The sequence below is a fragment of the Amphibalanus amphitrite genome, unplaced genomic scaffold (genome assembly GCF_019059575.1).
Source record: "Amphibalanus amphitrite isolate SeventyFive unplaced genomic scaffold, NRLGWU_Aamphi_draft 000350F_arrow, whole genome shotgun sequence".
Taxonomy (NCBI): Eukaryota; Metazoa; Arthropoda; class Thecostraca; order Balanomorpha; family Balanidae; genus Amphibalanus; species Amphibalanus amphitrite.
The window spans coordinates 490,397-513,166 of NW_024881845.1; the positions used below are offsets into that span (position 1 = coordinate 490,397).

Genomic DNA, 22,770 nt, shown 5'->3' on the forward strand with positions numbered 1-22,770 from the left:
CCAGCTGAGCAGTAGAGTGACGACGGAGCAGTGGCCGCCCACACAGGCGAGCTGGAGAGGCGTGTATTCCTGGGGAGGGGGAAGCACACGCGAGTTGAAGAGGCGTGACCTCCTGACAGGGAGGGGCCAGATGATCAGTGGCCACCCACATGCCAGTTGCACACGCGACTTACAGTGGCGTGTCAATAAATTGCTGTCAACTTGTGTGTAATATAGTTGATCGGCACAAATACCACCATGACATTGATCAGCCACCATCGTAATAATTGCAAGTACCTGATGACTGTCAAGAGTTTTCAGTTTACAACACTAAATCAAACGAATCCCACAAATCCACCAAGCTACACAAACCCAATCCCCCTGTCCATTCCCCATCCCTCCCCAGCACGCACTCTTCCCTACCGTCGGCTCAGTGACCGGGTCGACGGGCGCGTCGCCTGCACTGTTGAGCAGTAGTCGTGCCGTGTCCTCATGTCCAGCCAGTGCGGCCAGGTGAAAGGGAGTCAGTCGAGTCTCGGTAGCTACTACCGGTGGTAACACTGCGGTGATGTCCCCCGTCTCATCGGAGGGTGGCTCCGAGGGTATGGTGGGAGAGATGTACTGAAGCAGCTCCCAGACCATGTCTGAAGGGGGAGAGAGAGAGAGAGAGAGAGAGAGAGAGAGAGAGAGAGAGAGAGAGAGAGAGAGAGAGAGAGAGAGCGAGAGCGAGAGCGAGAGCGAGAGAGCGAGAGAGCGAGAGAGCGAGAGAGCGAGAGAGCGAGAGAGCGAGAGAGCGAGAGAGCGAGAGAGCGAGAGAGCGAGAGAGCGAGAGAGCGAGAGAGCGAGAGAGCGAGAGAGCGAGAGAGCGAGAGAGCGAGAGAGCGAGAGAGCGAGAGAGCGAGAGAGCGAGAGAGCGAGAGAGCGAGAGCGAGAGCGAGAGAGCGAGAGAGAGAGAGAGAGAGAGAGAGAGAGAGAGAGAGAGAGAGAGAGAGAGAGAGAGAGAGAGAGAGAGAGAGAGAGAGAGAGAGAGAGAGAGAGAGAGAGAGAGAGAGAGAGAGAGAGAGAGAGAGAGAGAGAGAGAGAGAGAGAGAGAGAGGAGGTTACGAACGGAGCAATATACCTGATCTCAAGTTCGTTGGGTTGGAAATTTGACGATGCTTATTCAGCAATGAAGGGGAGAATCTATCGCGCCAAACATTAGAGGGAATACGCAATGACTAAAAAAAAACACACACACACACACAAAGTAATGCTTACCGATAGTGCGACAGCCGACAATGCCTTTGCCCTTTATCTCCGTCCATCAGTCCGCGTCACCGTTATGTGTGCCATGCGGTAAAGTATAAATTCAGGCGCACACCACTAGTGCCATCTGGTGGCAAAGGCACGTAACACAAGAAGAAAGCCGTATGTGTAGTGCATAAATAAACCATTTGTCAACTGAACAGCTTCAAGTTTTTTTAGTCTCAGCGCGAGGCAATGGCAAGACACACCAACCAGCCAGTCAAGCCGGCCTACTCGCCTATATTTCCGTCGTACGCAGCGATGTGCAGCGGTCCGAGGCCCGTCTTTTTGCTGGCGGCCTCCATGGAGACCCCCATGTCTCTGAGCTGCGTCAGGACGCCGCTGTGGCCGCCGCGGGCAGCCAGATGGACGCAGGTGAGGCCGAGCTGTAACGGAAAGACGAGCCGTGATCAACGGAAAGGTAAGAAGAGACTACGCGGAACAGAGCAGTGTTTGAAAATGTGGGCTACCCACGAAACTAAATGTGGGAGAATCTGGCTTCTTCAAAGCATCGCGGGTTTCACGAATCTAATGAACCTCTTATTACTATAGTCCAGCACTTCTCACCCTCCCAACTAAATGACTCACACAAGCATAAGAACAACTTGGAAAATTCCGAGCTAAAACCCCGAGTCACGCACTTTATCCTCATCAGAAGCGCTGGCGCCGGCTTCAAGGAGGACTTTGACCACTTCAGCGTTTCCCGCCGCCGCCGCTAGGTGGAGAGGTGTCGCGTCATCCCTCATATTGCGAGATGACGTCACCATGGTGGTGTTGAAGAGCAGCAGCTCACGGATCACGTGCACCGACCCGTGCATAGCGGCCACGTGCGCGCACGTGTTACCGTCCTGAAGTGAACACAGATACTTCGAATCATTGCAAGATAGGTAACGGCAGATCAAACTATTGTTCATAAATCCGCCAGGTTTAAATTATCACTACCTGTTAAATTTAAGCTGTCGAAGGGCAAATGTTTTTGATTAAGTAGCATGAAAACGTAACGAATCGTGAGAGCACTCAAGGTAAAAAACTACTCAACATGTGGTGCAAAAAAAAAAAAAATCAGCAGCGCTGAGAAGACAGCACGCCACGCCCATGAAGAAATTGATTAAGATCATAGGCCTCTCAAACCCACAAAACCTTGCGTACTACCCTCCACACCACCCATCCTTCCCTCACCTTATCAGCCAGGTCGGGCAGCTCGGGGCTGTACTTGAGCAGCAGTTTCACCACCTCAGCGTGATCGTACCGCGCCGCCAGCAGCACGGGGGTCAGTCCGGCCGCGTCTCGTGCTGAGGTGTCGCTGCCGGCCTGTACCAGGGTGCTGCACACCTCCAGGTGACCGGCCGCAGCGGAGAGGTGCAGCGGGGTGCGGCCGTCCTGGGGAACGAAGGTGAGGGTAAAGGATAGTTGAAAGGGATGGGAAAAGGGCCGCATTTAACGATGCAAGAACGGCATTTGTACCAGTGAAACTTCGTTTGAACAATATTGTGTCATTGTTCGAGTTACCGTAGTATGGTAACTGGAGCTCTTTTCTAACACATAGACACCTTACTTAACCCGCGCCCCACTGGGGTCTGCGTATAACACACCCTACTGGGGGGGGGGGGGCTCTTCATAGCCCCCCCCCCCTCCTAACTCCGAAACTACTGGGTCGATCGTCAAAATTCAAACGGCGTCTGATAGCCCCGGAAAAAACTGTCGAACGAAACCTAATTTCATTGACCTTGAGGTCACCGATGACGTCACAGGTCAGGTCAAAGTAAAAATTATTAGCATTTTGGCTTGTTCATGTTTTGGGCTCTGGCCGCCGTCTTACAAGTCAGATCAGGCTCATTTTTGGTTCACACACTCGTGAACAGATGCTCTAGATACCCTGAGGGTACCAAACTTGTACTTTGATTTTCAGGTCAAGGTCAGGCAGGGCTGCGGAGTCGGAGTCGGAGTCGGAGTCGGTCGGAGTCGACAGTTGTGACTGGAGTCGGAGTCGGAGTCGGAGTCGATTTTAGAAACCCGGGCCGGAGTCGGAGTCGGAGTCACCGAAAATCTGTCGACTCCGCAGCCCTGCTAGGTCTGCGGAGTCGGAGTCGGGAGTTGGAGTCGGTCGGAGTCGACAATTCTGCCCGGAGTCGGAGTCGGTACTGGTTTTTGAAAGCCGGAGTCGGAGTCGGAGTCGGAGTCGCCGAAAATCCATCGACTCCGCAGCCCTGTGACAGATCAGGTCATCACAGGTCACGAAAATATTATATCATGCGTCGGTCACGTGACACATGTTTTATGGTCCATTTAGGCCAAAGATTTCGAATTTGATGTCGTCTGTGTCATTCGAGGTCATTTTGAGTCGAATTTAGCTTAGGTCAGGTCACTTTCAGGTAAAAAAGGCAATATTTTGAAGTTGAATTTTTTCAACAAAAAAGGTATCTATTGGATGCAGTTTGAGCTCAGGAACACGATGGTGCTATTTATATTGGCGTACGATGTCAAATACGTGCTGAAAAATTGATTTGAAAAATTAATAATTGTGATTTTTTTGCAATAATGCGTATAACTTGGCCATTTTTGAAGATATTTAGCTAAAACTTGCTACAGTTGGTCATAATAATGCGTTCTATCACATATATTCCGTTTTTTCGAAAAGTAAAAAAAATTGAAAAAATGTAAAAATATAAATTTTGAATTTTATTACATTAAATTTTCGAAATTTTCGAAAATCCGAGATAGCAGTTTGATAGCGCAGTCTATTCTGAGTCCTCTCATGCAAATAAATTGGATCTAGCTTAAAAACTGAGCTCTTGGGAACGATTGCCGTGGTTCAATGTTTTGCGTCGAAATCGGCCGAACATGACGTCACTCTGACGTCATTTCCGGCCGACCTATGGTAGCTACGAAGTTCATATTTTGACACAAGGTGTCAAATTGATGCAGCCGAAGGTACTGATAGTTTGGCGTCGATACGTCAAGTGGTTTGGAAGTTATTGCAGAAAAAAAAACGGGAGGGGGCTATGAATAGCCCCCCCCCCCCCCAGTGGGGCGCGGGTTAATAAAATCTCGCAGACATATGGCTGAAAAGTTGAAACTACATCGAAGTTCTACAGTTTTTTGTTTTACAGTATTCATGGAGGGAGGCAACACGCGATCGAACTACAGAAGCTAAAGTAATGTTCCTAGCGGCTGAGCCCTCCACCATCACCCACCCCCCATTCACACCCTGACTGACCTGCGCGGCAATATCGGCGGCCGCTCCATGTCTCTGTACCAGCGACTCCACCAGACCAGAGAAGCCGCCGGCCGCTGCCAGGTGCAGTGCCGTGAGCCCGGCGGCGCAGCGGGTGTTCAGCAGAGCCGGTCGGCCCAGCAGGGTCTCACACAGGCCCGAGAGACCGGCCGCCGCCGACAGGTGCAGGGCAGTGCGGCCGAGCGAGTCCAGAACGTCCAGCCTGGGCGGGGACAAGATACCCTGGTTAGGGCTAATATTGCACGAATCAGGCGCAAGAATGTTGCCGTTTAATTGATTTGCTCAAATCACAATCAGCAAAATTTCGCAAATAATTATTATAGGTCGTTTTCCTTAAATGCTCACGAACGGTCATTGTCGTTAAGTCCAGCTGCCAAGATTGTTGTTCTCCGGCCTAAATTACTTTTTTAAACCAATCCAAACACGAACTATGGTGAATAAAGTCACAGACAGCGCATACCTGGCTCCGTTGTCCATGAGCGTTTTGACCGTCTGTTGGTGTCCCTCACGAGCCGCCACCATCAGACATGTCTCACCAGAGGCGGTCTGGAGATTCAGCACGGCGGCAATGCTGGTAACCTGCCAAAAACACGGCAGTGCTATCACAATCCTGATTAGCATTAACCCGCGCCCCAGTGGCAGTCTCAGCCAACTTCGCCCTAGTGGGGGGGGGGGGGGCATATGTTACCACCCACCTCTAACTCAAAAACTAAGAGGGCTAGAAAGACGCGGTAAAAAGCAGTCGATAGCTCTCAATGCGTACGTTTGAAAGTATTTCGGTCATTTTTCATCTTAGAGCAATATTGGGGTCACCAGAGGTCATCAAAGGTAAAAATTTCCCAATGGTCATAATATTTTTCAGAAAACATGCCGTTATCTCAGGAACTATGGCAGCTAGAAAAACGCATGAAAAAGCAATCGATAGCTCTTGAACTCTTCTTTTGAAAAGGTCATTATCAAAATTGACCTCAGGTAAACGTTTTAGCCTCCAGAGGGCAAAAACTCCAAAAATAGCTGTTTTTACGAAAAGTGTTTTTCGACAATAACTTTCGACAACAAAATGCCACGACATTTCTATTGCCAGAATCGTGTTCCTCTCCCCGAGACGCGTCGAATGAACTATAATTTGACCTTGAAAGGTCAACTTGAAAATTTGACCTCAGGTCAAGGTCATGACCTGACCGAAAAAGGTCATGTTGCATATTAGTCGACGCGTCTCGGCAAGAAACACAATGAGGCCATCCCCAGCGTTCTATCTCTTTCCAATCGCGAGTTATTGGCAAAAATCTGTTTGCAGCCTCAGATGACCTCGGATGACCTTTCTAGAGGGTATCAGCAAAAATGACATCTAGGTCATCACGGGTGGTCCAAATCATTGTGATTCTGAAATATTTGGACTGTTCCTATGCGTACACACGGATCTAGAGGCATTTTCATTTTTCTCCATTGACTTGTAATGGAAAGGTCACGCCACTGACCTGACCTTAGGTCACGGATATAAAAAAATCTGAGATATACAAATTGTAGGCACCCATAACATCATGCAATCCACCAAGTTTAAAACCTTTCTGACAAACACTGCAGGCTGGACATGATTGCAAACTTTTTTAGGCTTAGTCAGATAACTTGACCTCGTGACCTTACCTGACATGACCTGGGGTCAAAAATTTCACACATTGTCCAAAATTGATGTACCAAAAGCTACTCCAAGCGGCGCGTCGCTACGCGCCGCGGTTTTTTGTTTATACGCAAGAAACGCGACAGGGTGGTAACATATGCCCCCCCCCCCACTGCACATTTGGGATTTTTCCGATCTAGCGCGTATTAATTCCAAAAATCTTTTTTTGGATTTTTGTTTATTTTTTTGTGTCAGTGAGGCTAAGAAATGTCTGAATTTTTCATATATGGCATTGTTTTATCTGTATGTCCTCGTCAAGAATAGGAAAAATGCGCCCAAAGTTCACACTCATGCGTGATTACCCAATGGGCTCAGTAAGGCCCGAAAGTATAGCTCAATTTCATTGTCCTGTCCTGTTGGTTTTATTCTTGCGAGGTCTTAAAGTTGCATATCTTCTGAAAGGCACCTTTATTAGGAATGGAATGGCAAACAGAAAGTATGACACAACCTTAACACAGGTCACAAAAATGACATTTACAAAAAAAAACCTTACAGACACCATATTGAAGGAATGGTATTCCAAATAAATGTAGGAAATCAACAATGTTTTCCACACTTTTCCACTCCGAAACATATCCTATCGAATTCGCCACTATTTCCTGCACAAGACAACGCCTAGTTTGGCTGCCGGAACTTGCCTGAACACGGAATATTCACATTAGAGTATCTTAATACCCCACTCTAGGAGCGCTAGGGCAAATAGCACGATATAGGTATGTTCCGAACATAGGCGAATAATTTTACTTCGTGATTTAGATGATGCATATTTCCTGAGACACATTCATTAGGAATAGGATGACAAGCGTAAATTATACACACCGTAATCTTATGGGAGTGTGGGGGAGGGGAGGGGGAGGGGGAAAGGGTCGGATAAAACCCCATGGTTTTCCGCAAATTACTCGCGCAAAAAGCGGCCGATCGCGACGAAACTTTCGGTGCCCTCGAGATCATCAATTTTACATCTAACCTAAAACTTTCATGACTCTGACCCAACTGACCTTTGACCTGTGGCATATTTCTCGAGACCATGTTTGGCCGGAATCGCGATTCGGCGTATGCCAGCTCACATTATCCGCGGTTTCTAGTCTTTCTGTGGTTTTAAACGTTTAAATATGTGAAATGATGTTGGTGCCATGCATTATGATGGGTGTCAAGGTCACGTGAAGGTCAAGTCAAGGTCATTGACCTTTGATGACCTTGGTTCACTTTTTCGAGTTTAACTTGTTTCTAGGGTAGTTTTTGGTGCTGATTTCGAATTTAGCAACCATTTGAATATTTACAAAGTAGTTCTGGTGCCTTCGTACCATGTTACGAAGCTGTCAGTAGTAGGTAACACCTACTATGGATGGCCGGCAGGACGCCTACTGGTTGATCTGACCTGACCTGACCCGACCTGGCCTAAATGCATAAAGACATCGTCTGTGATCAAAACTAACATGAAATTCGTCATAAACACCCCAAAATACTCCGTAACACCCTAACTTTACGAAGTTTCAAGAGGTCTTGATTTCCCACTTTAGTTGGGTCATTAAACTGACTTGGAAAGTCAACTAATGACCTTGGACTTTGATATTGGATATATTCGGCCTCATCTCGTCATAGGCAGCACGCTTGATTTTTCCGCGAAGCTCTAGCTTTATCAGGGGCCAAACGGCTGAGCCGGGGGTCCAATTGAACCCCCTATACTATGTTGATTATGCACATTTACAGGTAACATTCTAACCAGAACACACCAGCCAGCATCGGTGCACAATCTGGCTAAAATACTACCTATGGTTTGCCCTCTACGAATAAAGACGTGCTAGATCGGAAAAATCCCCACTGTGCACTGGGGCGAAGGTTAACATCGCTCGGTGATAATATTGCGAGCCTCAAATTGGCTTTCTCGCATTAACCGGCCCAGTACCGCACCTATAGGACTGCTACTAAGTAATATATCTCTTTAGCGTTCTTTGGCGGTACTAAAGGCCACAAGCAACGAACATGATAAAACCGGCCTACGAAAGAAGACGATGTGACTTCCTGCTGAGTTGCTCACCTGGTCCCTGAGCAGTGCCAGCATCTTCTCCAGCAGCTGATCGTTGCCGCTGCAGGCCACACAATGGAACGGTGTTTCCTGGTTCTGAAAAACGAAAAAGTAAAAACAGACAATCATTCAAGAAATGATGAGGTGTGACTACCGCAGAAAACGAATTTTCTTACTCTGGTCACAAGTCACCATACTAATTATCACCGAGCCGAAGTTATGACATTTGAACCAGCACCATTCGTCATTCCTTTATAACTCAACGGGAGCTCATTATTTGACCAGTCTATTACGTCAATGAGACACTGACCTGTGACGTCACATGGTCCAGCCGGGCGCCGCTGACACAGAGGAGGTCCAGTATATCCCCAGCCTCCTCCCCGGTCCAAGCCTGCGCGCTCCGGCTGGCCGCGCAGTGGAGCGGGGTCAAACCGGAGGCGTTCTCGGCGCACAGGAGACGCTCCAGACGCGCCTCCGAGTCAGCAACGTGACGTAACAGAGCCGTGATGACGTCACGGTGGCCAGCGGAGCACGCCAGGTGGAGAGGGGTGTCGCCGGACTGAAGAAGATAATCAGCAAATGAGGTGTCATGGGACGTTTTGAAGCCATCAAAACCAAGCAAGCGACAAATAATTTCCCATGGTAATACTAAAAGATATGCAAGTGGGTAAGCTCTCATTGTATAGCATTTCAATTGTACTTAATGGTTAACCAGATACAACGATGATGAATGTCCGATGATTGGTTGCACGATGATGGTTTGACGCCGATCGACATCTTCCAACCGTGATTATCCTGTTCTCGCGTCAAAACCAATCCTTAATGCATCCCATTAAACCAGGGGCGTAGGCAGGGGGGGGGGCCACTGGGCCATGGCCCCCCCCCCCTTGGGCGCCGAAGGCGCCCTTTGCGATTGGAGGGCGCCGAAGGCGCCCTCCAATCGCAAATGCAATTGGGATATAATCGAATCGAAAAACAATCGCGACTGGAGGGCGCCCTCCAATCGCGAATGTGTTTACAGGGAAAATACGGATGGAGGGCGCCCTCGGAGGACGCCCATTCCAAATACGCCCTCCAAATACGGTTGGAGGGCTCCCTCGGGCGCCCTCCAACCACATTTGTAGGCTGTAGCTCTCTAAGCGTAACGGTGGTCGCCTATGTAAGCCGCTGTCCCGTAAATAAGCGCCCTCTCACCCGAAGGCGCCCTCCTGTAGGTCGCCACCCTGCTACATATTGCCGCCCTTCTGCTGATCGGCGTCCTCATAATTATTGGCGCTCTCCTACCTATTGCCCCCTCATGTGAAATTTTCAAGGCCGCCTTTCTCCTTTTTGGCACCCTATTGTTCAGTGCCGCCCTCCTACCTATTGGTTCCCTAGTCCTTCCTGTTGAATGTTAATCGGGGCCCTTCTCTTATTGGCGCCCTCGTGTTGATCGCCGCCCTCCTAACCACTGGCACCCTCCTGTTGATCACCGCCCTCCTATCCACTGGTACCTGCCTGTTGACCAGCGCCCTCCGCACAGACGCCCTCCTGTTCGTGTCATCCTCTTGAGCAAAGGCGCCCTCCTCACCAATGCCACCCCCATTTTAATCGTCACCCTTCCGCTCATTAACGACTTCCAGTTGATGACCGCCCTCCCACCTATTGGCGACCTCTTGTTGATCGCCACCCTCCTATTGGTGCTCTCCTGTTCCTCGCCACCCTCTTACCTGGTGGCGCCCTCCTGTTGATTGTTGATCGGGGCCCTCCTACCTATTGGTGCCCTCCTGTTGATCGCTGCCCTTCTATCCATTGGCGCCCTCCTGCTGCTCGCCAACTTCCTACCTATCGATGCCCTACTATCGAAACTCGGGATGTTGATCGGGGCTCTCCTACCTATTAGCGCCCTCCTGTGGATCGCAGCCTTTCTACCTATTGGCAACATCCGTTGATCGCTGCCCTCTTATAATTTATTTACTCCTTTGGCATGTTTTTCAACTTAGTCGTTCTATTGCACATAGTTGATGTCTTGCCTGTGAAAACTGCCACAAATGAACGTGCATTCAGCACAATGAATGAAGTACCTATACCTACCAAAACTATCTACGCTCTACGATGCATAAAACACGTCTTTGGTCTTAACGGATTGATCCTACTTTACGTGCATCATGGCATCTATATGGATTACGATTAAGTATTGTCAACAGGTTCGGCCGCAACAGCAGGCATCTGAAGTTTCGGTGATTGAAACTGGTTATGTGGGTACACTGTATGCATCTGTGAGAAGGCTATGAAGGCTGGTCTGAGGTAATTTGGATGATGTTTACGCATCTCGCGCTCCGGTATCAATCCGATACGGTGATTTGGTGCGTAGATATGCCACCGCCAATAAACTTTTATACATCGACACCCATGAGCCAAGCTTTCTATACAGTTTGTGTGGCAGCGGCCCGACCAAACCTTAGGTATTTTTTACACCTTCAAATTTGGTAAAAGAGCGAGAGGAGCTTTGAACGGTGATCGTATAAAAGGCGTGCCTAAAAAGCGGAGGAAAAGGTTGTTTTCAAAAATTTCGCGCGCCTTCGGCGCAGCATTTCAAGAACACTTGACCTTTTGTGACCTGGAGTATAAAGAATACACACGATGCAAAATCAATGCAGCACGACCTATACGAGGTTACGCAAAAAAAAACTGGTGGCATGGTAAAAAACGCCTCCCAACCCCCCCACCCCCCCCCCCCCACCCCGCTGAGCGATTTTTTATCTCGCGACCGTATGGCGCCCTCCTTGGGTGAGGTGGCGCCCTCCAAACCCTTGGCCCCCCCCTTCGCGATTTTCTAAATACGCCGCTGCATTAAACATCTCCAACTTCCAATAGCCAGTTACCCGACATCGATACTTGAAATTGCACCCGACATCACTCGTCAGATATCCGACTCTGATATCAACACACTCACACATCACACTGATCTGACTAGACAGTCGACACCACCTGACCTGACACTGGACGGCGGGGTCGGCCCCCTCCTCCAGCAGCAGTTGGCACGTCTCCAGGTGACCCCGCTCCGCCGCCACGTGCAGAGGCTGCCGACCTGAGATCGAGCGACACAGAACTAGCATCACCATATGGATGCGGAAGTAACTTTTATGAAATGCTCCTTTTCGAAACCCGTTTGCAACCACCTAGCTGGCAAAAGTCAATTATTCAAAATAATTTATATTAGGACCAAAACGCGGTTCGATAATATCGTCATCAGTTGGTCCTAAATAAAATGATGACGATGACCATATTATCGAAACGCGTTTTGGTCCTAATATAAATTATTTTGAATAATTGACTTTTGCCATATATGTCAGTATGAGCTTAAACAACCACCTAGCGGTAAAATAAAATTGTCTTAAATGTCCCATTTAATTTGTAATGTAACTAAATTTCAAGGCAAAAGCAAATAGTTTCACGCCATCAGTAGCATTAGATAACACCCAGGTCCCAGGCTTATAGAATATGCAACCTTGGATAATGGTGAACACTCACCCTTGTGATCGGTGCTGTCGACGGATGCCCCGGATTTGAGCAGAGCCCGAACACTCTCCGTACCGGCCGCACAGCCGGCTGCCAGGTGAAGAGGGGTTTCATCGCCGGGACCACCTGGCGGCGAGAGACAAACATTGGCTTTAGTAAAGAAATACGCAACACGCCGCTATATACATAAGACTTCATCACAATCGAATGCCTGGTTCTTCATCGAATGAGATTTGCGCTAATGAAACACACGTCACACTAGTGAAAAGAACAATATTACCGTTGTTTGATTTAAAATAATGAAAATAGACATTACATCCCGATGGACACACTCAAATAGCATAGCGCTTACCATTTCTTGCAAAATAAAATATCCATAAAATATTATTTCAACAAAGTTCAACAAACTTCCTTGACCCGTCAGTATCCCCACTCGTTAACCGTCGCCATGCCAGAAACAGCACGTGTTGGCCTCGCGTCCGACCCCGACTGACCGCCGGCCTTGAACGATATGCCCTGGGGCGAGGACCCGCCAGCTGACAACGGCAGAGGCGCACACAGCCAACTGGCTGGGTGGGGTAAATTATGGAGCGAGCCTACCGGTTCAGATTATTTTTTAGGGATTCCTATATACGTATCGAACACAGATGCAATGTAAATAAGAGGACAGGACATAAATCAAGCTATCACGAGTTCTCTAAGACCGTCCGTTCGGAGAGGTCGGCCGACGGTAAGAAAACAGGGTAGTAACCGACCCTATGGTTCTGAGCCCGGTCCCGAATGGGTGCTTTGACGTGTCGACCATTCTTGAGCCTGATGCATGACATGTAATGTCCTTCATTTAGCTAACCAACATTTATTTATAATTTTGGCGATAAAAGAAGTCACGATTGGCGAATCTCTGATTCATCTCTGCAATAGCTGCGGCTAGCGGAGCGCAAAATTGGCAGAAAAGGGGTACTTGCGATATGCCGATTAACACTCACTATTCTACAGCGGTATGACTATGAGGAACCAGTGCGTCGGCAAATGGGAAGCAGCTCTGAAACCGACCACTCAGCGATAGGCGGCACCATCAAATTTGCGACGGCAATGACCGCTGATATCGGAGAAGTCTAAAAATCGAATAGTTGTGCAATGGTCATCATACTATTGCCTTTTTAAAAATTGATGCAGTAATGTGACTACACCCAACACAAAACGAAGCAATTTGATTCCCAGAGCCCATTAATACGAAAAAAGACTTGCAATTTAGCTGGTGGGACTGTCACTGACCTACTTCGACGGCCTCATCTCCCCTTTCCCTCTGTACTAGGCACATACCTTTCCGTTCCATGTGGGCACCATGGCCTAGCAGCGCCTCCACGGCGGCCGTCTGACCCGCCCCGGCAGCCAGATGGAGGGACGTCAGCCCTCCCTGTAGCAAAGAACAACGGAATAACACTGTCACAGTAATTCACAGAGGTAGCCGTCCGCTTTTACAGATAGCCACACACACGAAATGAAAGAGATTAAGTACGATCGCTAATGCGTGTTGGCTACGGTACAAGACACTTGCGGTCTTGTACGAGCTTACTTACTATTACGATGCACGATCTTAGTACGATCTTTAAATAGTTACATTAGGTAGTTTTTGTTTGTCATATTCTAACTTTAGGAAATAAAAACGCTACATCTTACCCGACAGGTGGTGTCGACCAGTTCGCCGTTCTGAATCAGAGCGGCGATCACCGGACCGTGGCCCTCCAGCGCCGCCTGGTGGATGGCCCGCATACCAGACTGAAAATACGAGCATCAGCGGGATTCGAACCCGAGCCAACGCGGATTACAGTTTATCTGCACTAATCCATACATAACTGCGTGCATTGATATAGTATGCATATAAAATGTACATAAAATATAAATTTATGGCTCATTAAACACGTCTGTAGCTTCCGTTCTCGCTACAGGCCTCGTTGAAGCGCATTAAATGCCGGATAATGTTTTCTCGGCAACAGTAAGCAGTTTTCCTTGTGCGTGTTGTTTGATGGTAACACGCAAAGCGCGTGCTGCAGACTGTTGTCAATGGTGGATGCAGTCGAGTTCCAAGGATAATTGCGGAAAAACAGTCCTTTTTCCGTTTGCTGTCATAAACCTAATGCTTCTTGATTTGTTCTGACATGTAAGACGACACCACAGCAGCAATTGTGCCAGCGCGTGCCACGTAACACTTACTCTTGAAACAACAGCACGCAGCTTTCCCTAAAAATAGCATGATCCACGACATTTAATACATTCAGGACCTGCAAAATTAAATCTGTCCCGGCCCCATTCGTACATTGACTTTGTGATTACTTCATTGAAGCAAAACTGCTGGAGTTTTATGTTTCGTTGGAGGCAAGCTCTTTCGGTCTCACCAGACCACTGCAGAATTATGAGATGATAGGATAGGGTGGAGATATTGAGTGTGGACCACCGACGGTGCGCCGCAACGGCAGAGACCGTCCCGTGGGATTGACGGGAATGTCGCGATGGGACCGATGGAACAGTCCGCCCTGCCGCTCAAACGGTCACCCCGGAGAGGGCGTGATCCTGACGTGGATTTATCCTCATCACCGCCCGGTTGTCTGGTGGGGGTGACCGTCAACCCAGAAAGGGAAGCGTGAGGAGGGATGCGGATAGGTTTATCCTGAACAAGACAAGGACGGATGAGACAACTACCCAAATCGTCCCACTAACGACGATTTCCCTTCACATTTCACTTCTGGCTCGTCATATCAAACGGCACACAATACCGTTTCCAAAACCTCGTTTCCGCCAGCCATGTAAGCCTTTGCATCACATTTATCTATCTCACCTTATTTGGCATCCTCAGGGGCAGACCCTTTTTGATGGCGGCCACCACGGCGCCGGGGTGTCCGCTGCGGGCCGCGATGTGCAGCAGGGTGTCGCCATCTTTTGTGCGGTCCAGCATTGAAGCTTTGAACTTGTCCGCCAGGGTTTCGACGACAAGCGTGTAGCCGTGCTCGGCGGCGACGTGCAGAGCGGTCCGGTCTGGCGATGTAAGAACGTGTGATGTCTGAAAATTACTCACATATTCTGTCTCCAAGACAAAAATAATAACAGTTCCGTCGATGAAACACTCCATGCTCCAACAGCAGCGCGTTGAAAACCTATACCCAGCATAATCATAACTGAGCATAACTGAGCGTTTCCATGATAATAAAACCCTTCCATTTGCCCCCGGATTTCCCCTCGGTGCCATAGATGAGCTACGAGCGATTCGCTCACCATGAGAGTCAAGAATGGCGGCGTCCGCTTCCAGACTGTGCAGGTATTTGACCATGCACTCGTCGCCCTCCGCGGCCGCCACGTGCAGCGCAGTCTGACCGTCTCCCTGTTCAACGGACAGAGGTACATGGTCTGTACATGGTCAGATCAGATGTCTTATACGAAACTCCGTTAAAATTATTCGAGTCCTATGTGATTCGTCCAGGCCGACCTGATACAAGCTAGCTAGCACAAAGACAACAGCTGAAGTAGCCATGGGTTATCATGAATTACGGCTGCAGCTACACTACATATGATCATTACATTACCTCATCTGTTATTACTCAGTCCATAACTCAGTCAAACTCCATCTGGAGTACCGCTGCCTTCCGCTTATAATACGTACACCAACTAACAAAGCTAAAATAATTACAAAGCGAAAACTCGCTAGCATTCGGTATCAAGCACCGATGAACGTTTGCATTTAGTTTGCATTTACTCGTAGTTCGTGGTTCGTATGTGAATTACGTACGTTTTGAGCGTTCACCTTGGCGCCGTGCTCGATAAACAGTTTGGCCAGGTCCAGATCCCGGCGGTGGGCAGCCATGTGGAGCACCGTGTCACCGCTCCTCTTCCGGTACAGGACCTGTAAATTAGGTGGGGATTCACAGTTGACACACTGGTAATCTCTGTAAGCAGTAAACGGTGCATGGCGATAACCCGACACATATTTCTTAATTCGAAAAGAAACTTATTCTTAAGAAACTTAAGGACTATCGATAAATGACGTAGGCTATTAGCAGCTGAAGACATGTTTCAAGCATTGCCACGTGTCAAGGTTGTTGCCGGTAGTATTTGACCGCACGACGGCAGTTCGATAAAAGGTGTCCGATTTAAAGTGAAACGCCGTGTAAGTCTCAAGTCAGTCAAAGCTGGCTGATCAAGAGAGTAAAAAGGAATCAAAAGAATTGAGACGATAAAATATGCATAAAAATCGGGTCGATATTATTCGAGCCACACTTTATCATGTCAGTTGTGACAGTCCAATAAGCCGAACAAAACACGCTGACGATAACAAATTACCTGTTGTTCGGCTTCTGAACCGAGCAGCTCCTTACAGACCTGCAGGGCTCCTACTTCCGTGGCGAGGAACAGCGGGATGTTACCGTCCTGAAACCAGTAATAATGCGAAAATGTGCAGCTGAAACACGAGGAAATAAAAGGAGAGAAACAGCTGGATGGAGGGAGCGGCACACCACACAATGCACATCGATCGAGGAAAATTCGTCGATACAGCGCGGAATAAAACAAATTGACAATGAATAAATAGCATCGATTGCGGACTACCTACATTTTTTCGATTAATAATAATAATAACAACAACAAACCTACAGCATTTAGTAGTAACATGGAACAAAAATGATAGACGCACGCGTTTCGGCTAAATCACCGTCATCAGCGTCTAAAAGGAGAAAGGAGTTCTCCTTTTAGACGCTGATGACGGTGATTTAGCCGAAACGCGTTCGTCTATCATTTTTGTTCCGTGTTATTATACTTGTCTCAACTGAAATAGCATTAAGTAGCTTATTTCGGCATCGTCGACAGTTCAACACCCAGCGCTTACTGCGTCCTCGGAGAGGCGGGCAGTGTCCACTTTGAGTTGCTGTAGCAGGAGCCGCAGCACCCCCACTGCGGAGATCCTCGTGCACGCCAGGTGGACGCACGTCATCTGCTTCGGCTAGCCGGCAGAAGAATTTGAGTGAGGTCACGTAGAGGGATGTGAGTGGGGTAATGTGGCACAGAAGAAGATGCGATGGGGAAGTGCATCGAATGATTGTCATTAGTGTTGGTATTTTGATTTCACATTTACCTAGTGAAGATGTGTCATGTCATCCCAACCCCGATGAAGCTTGAGCACTCGTATGCCTACCTATCCACAAAATGGAACAAGGGCTGTCTTACCTCCGCACGTGCGTAGATGTCAGCCTTTTTATTCAGCAATGCTTTGACCATGTCCTCTTTGCCGTTCAGTACTGCCATATGTAGAACGGTCATCCCCTCCTGCAAGAGACATCAAACATAAAAACATTAAGCAACAGTTCAAACAACGGCACGGATCAACATCACGTCAAACATTTACGTCTATTGCGAAGCCCTCTATCCTGAGCACGTGCCGCAAACCCTGGAAGTTAGTGTGTGGTGTAACAAGGAATATGCAGCAATCTCGATAAATGACTGGAATTCGAGGTGACCGCACCCACGAGCTGGTAGCTTCCTTATAATAAATAACCGCACTATGATCCCGTAAGTACGCCCTGAATAAAGCGATATGGTAAAGACGCGTCAATTTCAGCCAGGTTTATTACCCCATAAAACAAATGCGTGGCCATCATTCACTCCCGTTTTACTATCGCTGATGAGGGTTCTCCCTAAGTCCTTAAAGACTGCCTCGGTTTTGAGGTCAGAATTGGTGTAATTTTCCCCGACCTCGAGCCCGGCCGAGTGGCTCGGAGCCCGGCGGGCTACGTGCTATGCGGATGTCAGTCAACTCCGAGCCGGCGACGGGCGACGTCCCGCGAACCCGTCTCACTTCGAGCTGCCTCTACTGCTCGAGTTCGCTCCGCTCGAGATTAGCTCACTCCGCACGCGAGCGTGTCGCCCAACCCCGTCACCTCCCGCCGGAGCCGACGATCCGACGGCGGTGCCGACGATCCGACGGCGGTGCCGACGATCCGACGCGACGGCGCACTGTAGGCGTTCGGGCCGGTCTAGCCTCTTACGGAGCAAAAAAATTATTTTGCTTTTATGAACACAAAAAGCATACCAATCGACTACAAAATGTCCATACATTATATAAATGACCATTATCTGGTCATGCAACACCTTGGTATAGGGTGAAAGGGGCTTCAAACACAAAGCTTTCTTAGGCCGTAGACAAGTCATAGTTTTCGGGTGTTTGAAGAGTCAAAGTAGATGCCATGGGGATCTTATGTGCGTGAGTTTTACACGCCAATGATTTTATGAGTTGTTCTGTGACATGTTACGAACAATTCCGCGCAACGAAAAATGAGGTTGCGAAAATCATTTAGCAGCATGAGAGATAAACATATCACCGAGTTATTTTGTATGCTTAAAATTAATATCACTCACTATGTTAAGCCGATCTTTTGAGTTCCCCCAGGTCCCGGTCTAAATCGAGTGTCACCATGTGCATTGTGATGTTATTGAACCGGCCAAGCAATAAAAAAGTGCGCAAACTTGCGCCATTTGCTGCTATGCAACATTTTGCAATACGCCGTCTAGCCTTTATTAGCTCCATAGTGACGGGAGCGAACAAATCAGCCTGCATTTTAGCTTATATTATTTCAAGTGATGACAGTAACACCAGCCAGTGTTATCTCGTGGGTCAGAAGCATTCTAATTGACCGGAGGATGAGCTGTCACGTGACCGGAAAGGCCTCAGGCGATGCACAGTGGGCGATCCGGCCGGTCTGGTCTCGCGAAACCTCAAACACATTTTGTGTCCTAAAAAAAAATTGAGAAGTATTGCACATGAGTTAATGGGAAATTCTGCATAAGTCACGCCACCCCCCCCCCCCCCCCGAGGCCGAGGGGGAGGGGGGGGGGTGCCGCCCCCTTATAGGTTTTAACGCGATAGCTCACAACACGCCGGCGATAAAGAGCTGAAACTTGGCGTACTTGACCTTTGATTCAAGCCGGATCTTGTTAAATCAACCGCATTTTCAGGTCAGGTCAGGTCAGGTCGCTGACCTATGACGTCATAAGTGAACCTCTGCACGGTCCTCAGATGTTGCAACGTCGCAACGCCCTCAGTGCCAGAGGGACGTTCACAGGGAGATGAAGATTTCAGGACGTAGCTTACCCCGAGGTCTCACAATATGTATATTTATATCTCGGATTTTTTGCTAAAGTTCACATGCGGTCAGGTCGGTCGCGTGATCTCACCGTTATAAGTCAATGAGGACAATATGGAAGCTGTTATTTTAGCGCCAGGAATGATCTATAACTATCTCAAGCACATGGAATCATGGTTTCATGCGCTCCCTGCAAGGTACGGTGCTACACCTTTGCATTGCTAACCTTGCATGACGTCATTTATGACGTAGGGCCATATTAGTTTTCCGTCAATAACTCCGGAACAAAGTAAGTTAGACAGTCGCCCTCCTTTGACCAAGTTCGTGACCTGAGGGACTCTGACCAGACTTTGACTAGAGGTCAACGACTCAAAACCTTAACCTTCGGACTTATAGGTGGTCGAACGGACCACCCTCGTTTTTTCACAAATAACTCGCGTAAAAAGTGGCCGATCAAGACGAAACTTTCAGTACATTCGAGTTCATCAATTTCACACCTACACTGAAAATTTCATGACCCTGACCCCAATGACCTTTGACCTGTGACCTATTTCTCGAGACCATGTTTGGCCGGAATCGCGATTCGGCGTGTGTCGGCTCACATTATCCGCGCATTTGCAGTCTTTTTGTGGTTTCAAACGTTCAACCATGTGAAATGATATTGGTTCCATGCATTATGCTGGGTGTCAAGGTCACCTGAAGGTCAGGTCAGTTCATTGACCTTTGGTGACCTCGGTTCACTTTTTCGAGTTTTACATGTTTCTAGGCTAGTTTTTGGAACTGATTTCGAATTTCGCAACCATTTGAGCATTTACGAAGTAGTTTTGGTGCCTTTGTATGATGTTACGAGGCTGTCAGTAGCGGTTGACACCTACTATGAATACCCGGCAGGACGCATACTAGCTGACCTGACTTGACCTGACCCGACCTGGCCTAAATGCATGACGAAATCATCTGTGATCAAAACTAGCATGAAATTCGTGATCGGCACCCCGAAAAGCCCCAAAGCAACCTCACTTTACGATGTTCTAACAGGTTCCGATTTTCCCGACTTTTGGGAAATTGACCTGCCCTGGAAGGTCAACCAATGACCTAGGACCTTAAAATTGGGTTATCATCAGCTTTCTCTCATCACGGGCAGCAACCTCGTTTTTTCCGCGAAGCTCTAGCTCGATCAGGGGCCAAACCGCAAGGGGGAATGGAAGTGCTCCGTTTTGCCACGTTTATGCAACATTTCATGCAGTTACTGCACATTGCGAAAGCTTATAACATGGGAAATCGTCATGCATTCACGTTCTTTAATGAATTTGCTACAGTTTGGTGTGTAATTCGTAGGCGTAGGTCTCCTAGATCCAAGGCTATAAGGGTTGAAAGGTTGTGAGAGGCTAGAACCCTTGAAACGCCCACTGTGCGGCGGTGCCTCAGAGCGCCAGCCACGAGACTCACCCGCAGGATATTCACCGGCGCAGTTTCGTCGTTACGGTCGGTTACTCCGTGCCAGCGGGTGGCATTGTCGCCTTTATGGAACAGCACGCGATGCGACGCGGCCGAATATTATTATCCAAGCAGCGTGGTCGATGCGGCGGCTGGCTCGGATGCCTTTCTCGGTTGGTCGCGATATCTTTCGAGTTCTGACTTCCGACCTTGGCTCTGCCACAAGCTGGCGTCTGAACGTTCCCAGTTGGAGCCAATCCGTTGGACTGTTTATGGTAGCAGTGTAGCACTTACGAAAATCATATTTAGGGAACACTAGTTTCACAGGATTAAATGGCAAAATAAAAACTGGCTCGGTGTCACGTAACATATCAATCAGGTGCTGCTAGGTGTTACGTTATGTACGTTACGTCCATGTCATGTAGATTAGCCAGCCTATGCCCTATCCTATCAACAAAAAGTGTAATGCAACATTGATACTTAGCGTTCCAAAAAATGCACTGTTTGGAAACGGTGCAAACTACAAGCCTTAGTCTTACATTACGCAATATTACATTTTGCATACAATAATTGTACCTGTGTTATAACATAATGGTTTCAGGTTTTCTAATGTCATGAATATATTTTTGCACCCACAAAACGATCCGGGGAAACGTTTAGAAGTTCGACTTAGGTACAGCATTTTTGCACACTGCATACCTACCTATATTTCGGAATTAAAAAGCAACAGGTGCGGATAAAAACACCGTTACACCAGGAAAATAAAAAAGTTATTTCTATAACACGACATACTGGACAATGGTCTCAAACCGTATTTTACCTGGTTAACATGATTGATGTCGCACCCGAGCTCGATCATTTTATCGATGACGGCCAGCCGGTTGTCCCTAGCGGCGAACATCAGCGGAGTAAACTCCCGCTGAAAACAGACGTAATGTAGGCAATTAGATAAATCTCATAAATGCGATTATCGGCGAATATTCACAGGTCTAAAGCAAAGCATAGTTTAAGTCGATCAAGGCAATAAGTTCATTAAAAATGTTTAGTCTGGCTACTACAATAATGATTCAATCGTCATCTTTTTATGACATTACATTAATATAGGAAAATGTCTAATGTTTAATGTTAATCGAACGAAACAAACAAACATACAAACCAACAAACAAACAAACAAACAAACAAACAAACAATTTAACAAATTAGCGAAAAAACTGCCAAACTGGAGACTTAAGTTTTAACAAGCTCGACATCTTTCAAAAATCGACATAAATACATAAACAGATGTGCTAGTCTGCCGTCTCGCCCGGCTCACCTCATCGACAATGCCCTGCAGGGGGCTGGGTCCGAGCCTCCCCTCCAGCGCAGCCCTCTCGAGGCTCTTCAGGCTCTGATCGACGGCCACCCAGTCGGACCTCTGACACAGCACCAGGGTACGACGGGCCTGCATCCGCACGCGGTGAGAGGTCTGTTCGGTCAGCTCTTCATCGGACTCCTCCCCGCCCCCGGCGGTCGGCCGACGGCCCGGAGAGCGACCGGCGGCCAGGAGACGGTTCCTCGACATCCTCCACCGACTACGGGCGTCCCGCGGAGGACAGTCCTCTTCCGTCCTCCCCCGGGGGCCGTCCTCGGTGCCGGGCCGAGCGCGGGCGTCCCGTCGAGCCGACCGCCGAGCGGGCTCTGTCGGCGGGGTGTAGTCGGATGGGGGTCGACTGAGACTGGCCGTCGGTCGACGGAGGCCCGACATGGCGTCTGTGCGACGACGGCGACGAGGAAGTTAGGAGAGTAGACAATAGTTATCACATATAAGGCTGAGTCGTGAGAGCAGGGCCGGAGCCGTTACTCAAACCGAAGAGGTGTGGTCACCACGACCAAATAGTCACGACTAAAAGCCCCGGGCTGGACAGTGCGACAGAAACCGTCGCGGGTCGCGCATGCGTCCCCTTCAGCGAGCCTTTTCAGTTTTCTGACAGGTGCGGGGGTGGTACCAGGACGCGAGGTAGCTGTATCGACTATGCTCATTCATATGAATATTCCCCAGGGGTGTTAGCATTTGAAAAGCTCGGCTTCACTGCTGCAGCGCAGATCATAACACGCGCACTGCAGCGGGTCTGAGCCGAACACGAACTGCAGGGGGGGGGGGGGGGGTTGAAAACAACCCCCCCTGAGATCTCGAAAACGGCGCAACGTAGCGACAAGCGGTAAACGGCGTTGGATAGGTTAAGATGAGATCAACAAGAAATACAAAGATCATTTTTGGGTCAGGTCAAACACGAGGTCACCAGAGGTCACCGAAGACAAAATGTTACGATTTTCACAACAGGAATTTCGCGGTAGTTTTTCTTGAATAACTTGTCTTGCACACAAGACAGAGGATCGATTCGAACGCCATCGTTCTTAGCTCGTCAAGGCGCATCGAATGATATATAATATGACCTCGAAAGGTCAAGTTGAAAATTTGACCTCAGGTCAAGGTCATGACCTGACCGAAATAGGTCATGTTGCATATCAT

General features: G+C 48.4%; 2 protein-coding genes across 2 annotated transcripts; both read right to left on the reverse strand.

Moving 5' to 3' along the window:
- Nucleotides 1–1,493: 1,493 nt before the first annotated feature.
- Nucleotides 1,494–5,020, reverse strand: LOC122389254 (ankyrin-3-like). The gene is made up of 5 exons (XM_043381114.1): nucleotides 4,959–5,020; nucleotides 4,481–4,700; nucleotides 2,443–2,643; nucleotides 1,905–2,111; nucleotides 1,494–1,649 (listed from the first exon to the last, which is right to left on the reverse strand). Exons 1-5 carry the CDS (start codon nucleotides 5,018–5,020, stop codon nucleotides 1,494–1,496), a joined length of 846 nt encoding a protein of 281 aa, XP_043237049.1.
- Nucleotides 5,021–12,123: 7,103 nt separating this feature from the next.
- On the reverse strand, nucleotides 12,124–21,822 carry LOC122389255 (receptor-interacting serine/threonine-protein kinase 4-like). The gene is made up of 11 exons (XM_043381115.1): nucleotides 21,574–21,822; nucleotides 21,082–21,180; nucleotides 16,915–17,013; nucleotides 16,577–16,690; nucleotides 16,036–16,122; nucleotides 15,485–15,598; nucleotides 14,974–15,079; nucleotides 14,540–14,736; nucleotides 13,384–13,482; nucleotides 13,027–13,120; nucleotides 12,124–12,239 (listed from the first exon to the last, which is right to left on the reverse strand). The coding sequence occupies exons 1-11, from the start codon at nucleotides 21,820–21,822 to the stop codon at nucleotides 12,124–12,126; spliced, it is 1,374 nt and encodes a 457-aa protein (XP_043237050.1).
- Nucleotides 21,823–22,770: the final 948 nt, after the last annotated feature.

Bases quoted from the DNA above. Each gene is read 5' to 3' on its own strand.
- LOC122389254 (XM_043381114.1), bottom strand. From the start codon at position 5,020: ATGGTGGCGGCTCGTGAGGGACACCAACAGACGGTCAAAACGCTCATG. The intron at 2,644-4,480 runs GTCAGTCAGGGT...TTCGTTCCCCAG, and splicing joins CCGCCGATATTGCCGCGCAG to GACGGCCGCACCCCGCTGCA. The intron at 1,650-1,904 runs GTGCGTGACTCG...TTTCCGTTACAG, and splicing joins GCGCTTCTGATGAGGATAAA to CTCGGCCTCACCTGCGTCCA.
- LOC122389255 (XM_043381115.1), bottom strand. From the start codon at position 21,822: ATGTCGAGGAACCGTCTCCTGGCCGCCGGTCGCTCTCCGGGCCGTCGG. The intron at 15,080-15,484 runs GTACGTAATTCA...TCCGTTGAACAG, and splicing joins CCAAGGTGAACGCTCAAAAC to GGAGACGGTCAGACTGCGCT. The intron at 12,240-13,026 runs GTATGTGCCTAG...TGCCGTTGTCAG, and splicing joins TGCCCACATGGAACGGAAAG to CTGGCGGGTCCTCGCCCCAG.